The 10,318-nt window shown below is 36.5% G+C and overlaps 1 protein-coding gene across 32 annotated transcripts in view; it reads left to right on the top strand.

The window, feature by feature from the left end:
- The window catches only part of LOC107744607 (disks large homolog 2), a 217,367-nt gene that overhangs the window by 59,434 nt on the left and 147,615 nt on the right, over positions 1–10,318 (top strand). For 2 of the 32 annotated variants that reach the window (XM_016558358.1, XM_016558332.1), the window contains exon 1: positions 6,174–6,292. The exons of the other annotated variants lie outside the window; for them this stretch is intronic. In XM_016558358.1, the coding sequence (XP_016413844.1) occupies positions 6,191–6,292 (102 nt within the window). In that variant the 5' untranslated portion in view covers positions 6,174–6,190. Of the gene's footprint in view, positions 1–6,173; positions 6,293–10,318 lie in introns of those variants that run through there. 32 annotated transcript variants of the gene reach the window in all.

Below are 10,318 nucleotides of genomic sequence, written 5' to 3'. Positions count from 1 at the left end.
TTCTTTATTTTACAAAAGCACAACGTTTTCTTGATATTGTGAGTGCACACAAATAAAAATATACCCTTTACAGTTCCGAACGATGTATTATTCTTACCTTTATGAGCAAAAATGGCGGCGTATTTAATTTGTTTCCACTGATGTCCTGAAGCGCGCTTCAGCTTCCACTCTCCGCAAAGATGATTGGATATGCACCTAATAGCGCACATTTATATAGGTTAAATGTTTAAACTAACATGGTGATATGCTTTAAGTATTTTGTATCTGTAGATTTTATTTTCAGCAAGCCGTAATTACAACATTGTATGACATTGTCTCATATGATGCTCATAATTTTCTTCATATTGCGTTAGTATCTGATAACACCAAATCATTAAAAGAATAAAAATTGCACTACGAAAGGTCTCCATGATTAGCCTGTTTTTGCACTTCCTGTTTTTCCCTGCTTGAGAATTTCTGTCCAATGAATGGATGACCTTAGCACACGTGTGGTTTTGTTTACAGTTTCTGGTTCACTTGCAAAAAAGGGCAGTGTGAAAGCGAACCGCACCAAACAAACAAAAAATCAACATTGTATTTGGTCCGGACCAAAGCAAGTGAACTAGCGGACTTTCCTGGTGTGAATACACCCTTGATTAACTTTTCTGAGATCTTATGTGTGGTGATGAGCAGGTAGATGAACCTTCTCTATCTTCCATTTTATTTTGAATCAGTCTTTTTATTAATTTGTTAATAATTTAATTAAACAACTGACCATGCTCAGAGCTGGATGTATAAAGGTCTTGTTGACTGAATCAACTCCTTGCATTGTTGTGGTGAGTTTTGCATGTGCAAGCAACAGTTTGATCAGGGTTGGAGCTGAACTTTGCAGGAAGGTAGATCTCCAAGAACAGGATTGGGCAACCCTGTGCTAATGTATCAGGATCTGACTAGCTGCAATCCCTCAGTCGCTTGCTACACTTCAGTAAAGCTCTGTGTGCTTGCACCCTCTGCTGGACAACATGAGAACTTACCCACGTTCCCCTCTCCTCCTCATGTGCACATGTATTTATAGTTCAGTAATACAGCTTGCACTGGCAGCTTGGTGTTAATGACACTATAAAACTCTCTTTCTGGGTAATATAACTGTGTTTATTGTTAATTAAGTACTGTCCCATATTTTATCCTGACAGTGTCGATACTGTAATTAGCATGCAGTACATCACTTTACGTACCAACTCTGCGTAAGGACCCTATGTTTGTAATTACAGTTAAAGTAGACCTCACTTCCTGTGCTGATTTGTGCTTGTGATCCATACTGTGCTGTGTGTTGAGCTGAATCAGGATCTTGTTATTGGAGAAAATATTAAAGATCAGCACAGGGGTTGGATTGGTTTTTAACGGTGAGTAATATTTTGTTGACCAAAGCCAGATTTTGCTGCCTTGTGCCAACCATGTGAACGAAGATTCACTTTCTGACCATTTACCGTGCCGTCAGTTCACATCACGGCTGATTCGGTCTCTGAATGTAATGCACAGTTGAGTAGATTCCTAAAATAGAATGACCTTATATTACATTTTACATGGGGCCTGTGCAGTGACAGCTCTATGTTATTTTTAATATTGTGATTTAAAGGGATAATTCACACAAAAATTAGAATTTTGTCGTTATTTGCAATAGAGCACACAAGTCGTATGGACTACTTTCACATAGATTACTTAAATGTGGAAATTGTTTTTAGTTTTTGGAGCCTGATTTTCACTGTCATTGTGTCTAAGTAAAGAATCTTCAAATGCAAATAAAAAAATAAGTAGCAAATTAGTTTGGAAGGACACAACATCCATTTAAAATGTTGGTAATGATGATGAAAGCAAAGTATCTGAGGAGGTTCTGATGCTGATTTTATTTTGTGTAAGTAAAATGCAGAATCAGAGCAGCATTACATTTTATTTTAATTTGATTGTCATATGAGCATATGCTTCCTAATTTATAGTTTTGGATTTATTTATAATTTAATATTTTCATTCATTTCTTGTTTCTATATTCAGAATGTCATATTTAAATATATTGACTTGATTTTTAAGTGTTTTTCTATGTAAAATAATTTGTGTAGCATTTGTCTGAATGTAACAAAAAACATAAAATAATGTACAAAATACATTTAAAGTATTTATATGATAAAGTACCAGTGCAAGCATTAATTTCATTATAATTTTTTTTTTTTAAATTTTCATTAAAGGGGTGGTTCATTGCGATTTCACTTTTTTAACGTTAGTTAGTGTGTAATGTTGCTGTTTGAGCATAAACAATATCTGCAAAGTTACGAAGCTGAAAGTACAATGCAACCGGAGATATCATATCGTCTTTTAAAATTCTGGCAGTTTAATGCCTACAAAAATGGCTGGTAGGGACTACAAGAAGTTACTTCCCGGGTTCGTGAGTCACAAATCCAGATAAACCCCGCCCTTGGGAAAAGGCAGCAAAGGGGGCGAGGCCATGCTGTGCTGCTAGAGAAGAGGAAGAGAAAACTAGAGGTGCACGTAAAAATCTGTTCATATATGAATCGCGATTCTCTCTTCTAACGATTCTAATGGATTCACAGGTTTCAAAATCAATGTTCAAAACCAGCGGTTCTCAATACTGCTCCTCGCGTCGCCCTGCTCTGCACACGCTCTGCATCTCTCTCTCTCTCTCTCTCTCTATAACGATGTTAACGATGCCAGTTAGACTGCACCCCATAAACACAATCAAGCCTAGAAAAAACCCAGTGAACCACCCCTTTAATGCACCTGTGTAGCATTATTTCAGTCTGAATTGAACAAAAATAACTTTTTAAATCATTTAAAATAATGTACAAAGTACATTTGATAAAGTACCAGTGCAGACATTAATTTAATTATTTTATGTAATATTTCTATGTAAATGAGTCGGTGTAGGATTTAGTATTAATTTAACAAAATAAAAAAGGGGGCTGTGATGCGTTGGAAACCGTGTGTGCATGTTCAGGGATCCTTCCTAAAGGCAATATTACCCATCACATAAAGCAGTTCACGCATGAAAACATAACACACTGCACACATACGCGCACAGGCCAGTGTGTACTCTGTAGCTCCCAAAGGCCCAGGGCTTTTGAGCAGATCCACTCACTGTGTACCTTATGTGAGTTTGACTATGGATTCATGTTAATTGTGATCACACATCTTAGGTGGGTTTTATGCACTGGTATTTTTAGAAGTGTTTCTTCAGGATTGTTTGGCACACAGGTAAACTGGCGCAAAAACAAATGCTAAAATCTCATAATAACTAAGCTTTCCACATATGGGGATGGCCAGACCCCCTTCTGTTGCTCATGACACATTAACTCACAAACATACACGCAAATTCAATGTTGAATTAGATGTTTACACAGTTTACAAACAACACAGTAATATTTATTATTTATTTATTCTTTCTTTCTTGTCATCTTAGATTTTTTTTTCTATTTGTAATTGATCTCTTCATTTTTTTTTATTTTTTTTTACCAGTTTTGCTCGTTTAGGCTGATTTGCCTAACGGTTGTGAACATGTTAGGGGAACATTATCATACAGGTAATCAGCCAATCACAGCCAGTGAGTAGAATAGCCAACCTTTCACATTCACTGCCACAATTTAGGACCTCAAAAGAGATGCTGGGTTTTCTGAAACTGTATATAATTTAATTAAAAAAATGTAATTTAATAATTTATGCATTTAGCAGACGCTTTTATCCAAAGCGACTTACAGTGCATTCAGGCTATACATTTTTTACCAGTATGTGTGTTCCCTGGGAACCCACGACCTTTTGCGCTGCTAACGCAATGCTCTACCACTGAGCCACAGGAACTCAACTGCTAGGGCTAGGGTATATGCTAGGGCTGTCAAAAAAAAATTAGAATTTCAAATACTCGTCGAATTTAAAATAAAAATCCACATTCGAATGCAAAAACGTTGCATCCGACTTTTAGGTGTGCGTTAAGGAGGCAGCCTTATCAGCGGCGCAGGAGATGCGATGACGATGTAGGTGTCATTGCATTATAATGTTTTTGTTAGCCTGTCCAGTTCGAAGCCACTAGATGCGGCGCTGCTGCTAATTTGTTCATTAAAAATATAGTGGAAAAAGAGAACATCAATGCGCAGAAGATTTTGTTTACATCAAAACCGAAACCAAGCCGTTCACACAGAACGCATATTTCACACATTTTCTAGATGGACATCTATTACTGTTGCACTCGAGTCTCGCACAAAAGAGCCGCATGTTTAGAAAGCCATGTAAAATTAATCCCATCCCACTGCATCTCATGTTTTTAAAGGAAAAATGTACTCTGTGTGATTGGCTTTCCGGCCTTTGTATTATATGCATACATACATGATGCTGTTTTGTTTATAGTTGTTTAAGCAACTTATTTGTTATCTTATGCTTTGAATAAACATTATGCACTTTTTTTCGCAGATAGTCATGTTATCTTATGCTTTGAATGATGCGCCCTCTTGCGGCCTCAGGAGAGAAGCCAAAAGCTTTACTTCACCCTAACTGAAACTATGCATTTTAAATTCGAATATAATTCGAATTTTGATAATATTTAAGTACAAAATTCGAATTTAGTTTTTCAGCCATTTTGACAGCCCTAGTATATGCAACTGTTGTGCTACTTGGACAGTTTTACTTTAGAAAAATTAGTGGTTTACATCTCATATTTTCTCATTCTAATTGTATTTTTTTATTTTTTTGTGGCACTGCCTTCCTTGCCTCCTCATACACGCCCTTGCTGCATACGTTCACCCATTGAAAGAACTTATAATTCTTCACCTGCAGAATGATTTTTACCAGCCCAGAGCACCTCTGTTTTCCTTCTGGAGCACAACCACACACACACACACACACACACATGGGCATAATGCCATCCTGCACTCTGTCTGGGTTTGGCAGCTTGCGGTGCAGGCTTGTAAACATCTCTCTCATCTCTTCGAGTTGTTGTGGTAATTTGCCAGCTAGCACATCTGCTGTTGTGGTCTAAGTTGATCTTAATATACATTTTTGACTTGGCATAGATACCAGTTGAAAAGAAGAGTATTGCATATGTTGTGTTTTTGAATGCTGGTCTGCAGCATGCTGTTCAACATCTATATACACTATTGTTCAAAAGTTTATGGTCAGTAAGATTTAAATTTTAATGTATTAAATTAAACATTTCTTGTTTTTGAAACATGCTCATGCTCACCAAGGCTGCATTATTTGATCAAAATACAGTAATATTGTGAAATATTATTAACATTTAAAATAAATGTTTTCTATTTTAATATATTTTAAAATGTATTTTCTTATGATGGCAAAACTGAATTTTCAGCAGCCATTACTCCAGTCTTCAGTGTCACATGATGCTTCAGAAATCATTCTAATATGCTGATTTGGTGTTTGGTAACATTTTTTTCAGGAATCTTTGATGAAAAGATTTCAGATGTATGTTCAAATGTATGTTCAACCTGAACGTATGCTACCGTATATGAAGTTAATAGATAGACTTGTTTTTCTTTTTAAATTGGTTTATACCAGGGAGATGTGAAAATAGGAGCATCACTTACATCACAATTCTGCTGATATTTATGTAAACTAAGGAAGCTTTTTGTATACACATTACACCATCGCTAATTACAGCTCTCTGGTTTTCAAACAAAGTAAAGCTAGACACTCTGCCGTCATGCAAGGACTCACTGAATTTCAAATCAGTCTAACAAATCACACTTGGCCTTAGTAATAAAGCCAGAGTGGCGCCAATTATGCCATGTAGTTAATTTACCACAGCATTGTCATTACCTAGTTATTCTCACGGAAACATGAAAAAGTCATGGTCGTATTTCACTGCAAAATCAGAAGAAAATAAAAAGAAGCTTTGTGTAAGGGAAATGAAGCGTAAGAGTTAAGAAAGCTTGCAGGGTTGTGAAATACTGTCTGACTCAGACCAGAGTAGAGAAAGGGAGCAAGGGAAAAGAGAATTGAGATCTAAACAGTGGCTGCATCCCAGTTGTGTGTGTGTGTGTGTGTGTGTGTGTGTGTGTGTTTAGGGAGAATGTGTGAGTGTGTGTATTCATGCATTAGGCGGACTCTTGCTTATCCAGGAGTGAAGAGTCTCGTGCTTTCTCTCTGTCTACGGCAGTGCTCGTAGCACGAGTGCAGTACTCCTGCTGTGAGAGGAATGTCTCCTATAGTGAGGAACCCCGACTGTTTTAATCCAATGCTCTGCCACTGTAAGGTTGCGTGCCATGACAACACCTTGTCGCTGATGTTCGGATGTAAGGTAGGCATCCATCATCAGTGCTGTTCTGCAGGAAATAGCGATTTGATGTTTTTTGAAGATTATGCATTAGCACTTTTGCAAGCTCTAGGAATGCTGTTGTTTTGCCGGGTCAGGAAATCTGTCAGTGGTGTGACACTCAACATTTACTTCTCTTGTTGATTATTGGGCTACAGTTGATCTATAATCTATTGAAATGTTTGCACTGCATAAATGATTGTTTTAAGTTAAGATTGAATGAGTTTTAAGTGATTTATGGGATTTACAACCCTCACTTTGAAGACAAGCACTTAAGTTTGGCTTTTTTTCCCCTTCAGCATTTATACAGTAAATCATCTGTAAACCCCTGTAATGTCACTTGGATCAAGATGTTAATCCCAGGGTGAATGTTGTATTCAGTTGGCATGCTTGACTTGTTTGTTTGTTTACTATGTACGGTCCTTCATTCAGAACCAATTAGTCCAGACGGCTGAGGCAGTCTGCAGCACAGCATGCTAATAAGATGATTCAGCTCTGTAAGTAAAATGAATTGCAGCTGCAGAGGGAATTCTGTCACTTGTGTTTGGCTATATGATGTCACTCAGTTGGGTTTATTTATAACTCATGGAAACGTGCAGATTAGTGTATTTCATTTAGTGTAAAGTGTTTTAAAGGAGTAAAAAAACACTTAGAATGGACTGAGTAGCTTAACTTTGGTTATGTATACACTGCAGATAAATGCAATTCTATAATATGACTCAAATCATACTCAAAATAATACTCAATAGTTATAAACAGCTCAAATAGGTTAAATGTTGGTACAAGTTGTTTAAGTGTACAACTGTCAAAAGTTCAAATGCAGTGCTACGTCCAGAACTTTTCACATTTGTAATTATTTATAATAATAATAATAATAATAATAAGTATTAGGTAACACTTTAGTATAGGGCGCAATTCTCACCATTAACTAGTTTCTTATTAGCATGCCTATTATTAACATATTGTCTGTTTATTAATACTTATAAAACACACATTCTGCATGACCATATTCTACATCCCTAATCCTACCCAATATCCTAAACTTAACAACTACCTTACTAACTATTAATAAGCAGCAAATTAGGAGTTTATTGAGGCAAATGTCATAGTTAATGTTTTTTTATAGCGAGAATTGGACCTTAAAATAAAGTGTGTCCAAGTATTATTATTATTATTATTAAGTATTATTAGATTTATAATTACAGTTATATAACCATAAGTTCTATTATTTTTGTTATTGTTATGTTGTTGTTGTTGTTTTTGATTTGTTTATTATTATTCATGATGCCACAATAAATATTATCTACAGTGCCTTGCGAAAGTATTCATACCCCTTCATTTTTTTCACGTTTGTTATGTTGCTGCCTTATGTTAAGCTGCTTTAAATTAGTTTTTTCCCACATCAATCTACACTCCATACACCATATTGACAAAGCAAAAACAGAATTGTCACAACTCGGTAAATTAATTAAAAATAAAAAAAACTGAAATAAGTATTCATCAGAATGTGCAGTAAGTTTTAAAGCCACTGATCTACGTTCTATCTGAATGAAAGAGTAAGAGGGAGAGAGAGAGAGAAATGGAAAGAGGGGAGGGTAGGGATTAGTTTTTGCAGTGTATTAGTTTTGCATGTCTTTGCTGCTTTAATTAACCCAGATTTATGCTGTTTTAATCTTTACAGTAAACGTAATAGCATTATTATTTAATATTTGACAAGAGGTGTTAGTGTAAGGGTTTGGCTTAAATCTGAGGTCCCTTCAGCATTTTGGATCATTCTGAATTCTGCAAATACCATCACAAGATGTACGTTTCGGTAGTCTCCTTATGACATACTTATTTCCCACCATCAGCCAGCTATTCCCATTCCTGGACACATTTGGATTGGCTCAAAACCAAATCCCCCAAATGTGGTTCAAAGGAGCACTGTCATAGTCTGTTTTCAATTACATAGTTTTAATGTGTCATATGTTTGTTTATGAATCTGATATTCAACCTTCCACTGAGTGATTTAAAAGTTTAAGTAATGCTTTTTGATGCAAAGTTACAGATATGTGTATGCAGTAACTCATCATGGTGTTCCAAACCTGACTTTTGGCTTCTTTAGAACACTAAATGTAATTCTGGAGTTATAAGGAAGGTTCACACTGTTCACTTTTATACAGGGAAACTGATTGGGGACCAGAGGTTGCAAAACTGCATAAAAGTAATGCAAATGTGGTACATATGATATATGCACTGTATTCCAAGTCTTCTGATGATGTATCACTTCATTTTGTGAGGAACAGACTAAAATGTGTTAATATTCATTGCAAATATTGCTTTAAAAATCCTGCTTCACATGGTCACCATTCACTTTCATTGTATTGCAAAGAGCAGCTCGAACACTCTGCTATAAATATTTTTAATGGACAAATGTTGTCCATTTTTGTTCCGCAAAAGAAACTCACATAGGCTTCAGGGGACTTGAGGGTGAATAAATGACAGAATTTTCTCTTTGACGCAAGACTTGTAATGTAAAATAAAATTGTTGATTCCCTGTGTAGATCATCTCAGCTTGTAGAATAAATTGTGTTTATTTGTGTTAGTGATTATTAGGTGTCTTTAAAAATACAGTATTTTACTTTGGCTTAAAATCTAGTTCTGCATTTTCTCAGTAACTGAGGAGGTAGAAGTGGGAGGGTCTTGCCAGCTGTTGTTAACCCTTTCTTCTTCTGCAGGCTGAATGAACCCCGTGAGCTGACAATGTCAAGCTCTGGGTTTATTAGGCCGCGGAAAAGGGGTCAGTGCACACAATCGCGAGGAGATTCCACACAATCCAGCACAGAGCCTTCAGCCATGCCACCTCATATTCCCATCTTCTCTCATCTCAGAGAGACAGAGAGAGAGGGAAGTGAGGAAGGAGCCTTCAGCACAGTGGCACATGAACAAGCTAGATCCACATAGTGTGTTGGAAAAACCCACAGCCTGTTCCCAAATACATTAATGTACCTCCATACACAAACGCATCTGTCCTCATACAAATATATTAATTTGGAAAATTTTCAAGCTCCTGTGCTGTAGACCGTGCTAGTAGCCATCTGTCACATTATCATGCTCCATATGTCAGATTAAAAGTGATATATTACGATATATCAGTTATTGTAGTGTTATATGACACTTGTGTGTGGTGTGAGAAAGCTTACCACCACATTTAACACATCAAATATACTACAAATCACAGACTGTAGCAGTTAGCATGCTAGCCTGATGCATTTTTAATAGAATCAGAATCAGTGTAACACGGGCTTGACCATTTTGTGTTTGTTTTAACTTTTACAGTGCTGATGTAGAGAGTGGTACTAAGTTAACAGTGTGAAACTATGCAGTGTTCAAAAAAACTGCAGTAGTCAACCATCATAAACTAAACCCTTCTTACCTCACAGTTACAGAAACTCATTTGCTTTTTTTTTTTTTTGTGGGTTTGAGAGAAAAATTAAAATGGTAAATGTTAACTGCAGTAACTAGAAGACTATTATTTTTATAAATTATATGATAGTTTTTGCTTTTGTAAGTTTCAGGTGATTTAAAGTATTAAGGGGCTCTGATTAGTGTGAGTTCTATTGTGCATGTTTATACTTTTGATTTGCAGATCAGTAGCCTCAGCAAAATAGCAGTGGTCCATTTACTGAGCTGTGACCAGTGACCTGACTGTTATGTGTTAGTAGAGTACAGGGGTGTAAATTTCGTCTAACAGTTGGGGGGGACAATAAACATACAATTTCTCAAGAGCAATTTTTGAAGGGGACACAAATAATACAGCTAAAATTGTACTTGTAAGGATATGTATAAACAGAGGAAAGCCTTACTACTATTAGTGTAGCAGGGAGACCGCGCCAAATTAGACAACTTAAAGCTGTTGTGTTTGCGCCGTGACAGCGCTCGTGTCCATTGTAGACTTTATTACTATCCGTCACAGTGTTGCCAAGTCCGCGGTTTTCCCATGGAATTGGGCTACTTTATCACTGTTGCCGC

The sequence above is a fragment of the Sinocyclocheilus rhinocerous genome, unplaced genomic scaffold (assembly GCF_001515625.1).
Source record: "Sinocyclocheilus rhinocerous isolate Xijiao unplaced genomic scaffold, SAMN03320098_v1.1 scaffold767, whole genome shotgun sequence".
Lineage (NCBI taxonomy): Eukaryota > Metazoa > Chordata > Actinopteri > Cypriniformes > Cyprinidae > Sinocyclocheilus > Sinocyclocheilus rhinocerous.
Note: the sequence above shows the minus strand (reverse complement) of the source record. Positions and strands in the feature narration are given on the sequence as shown.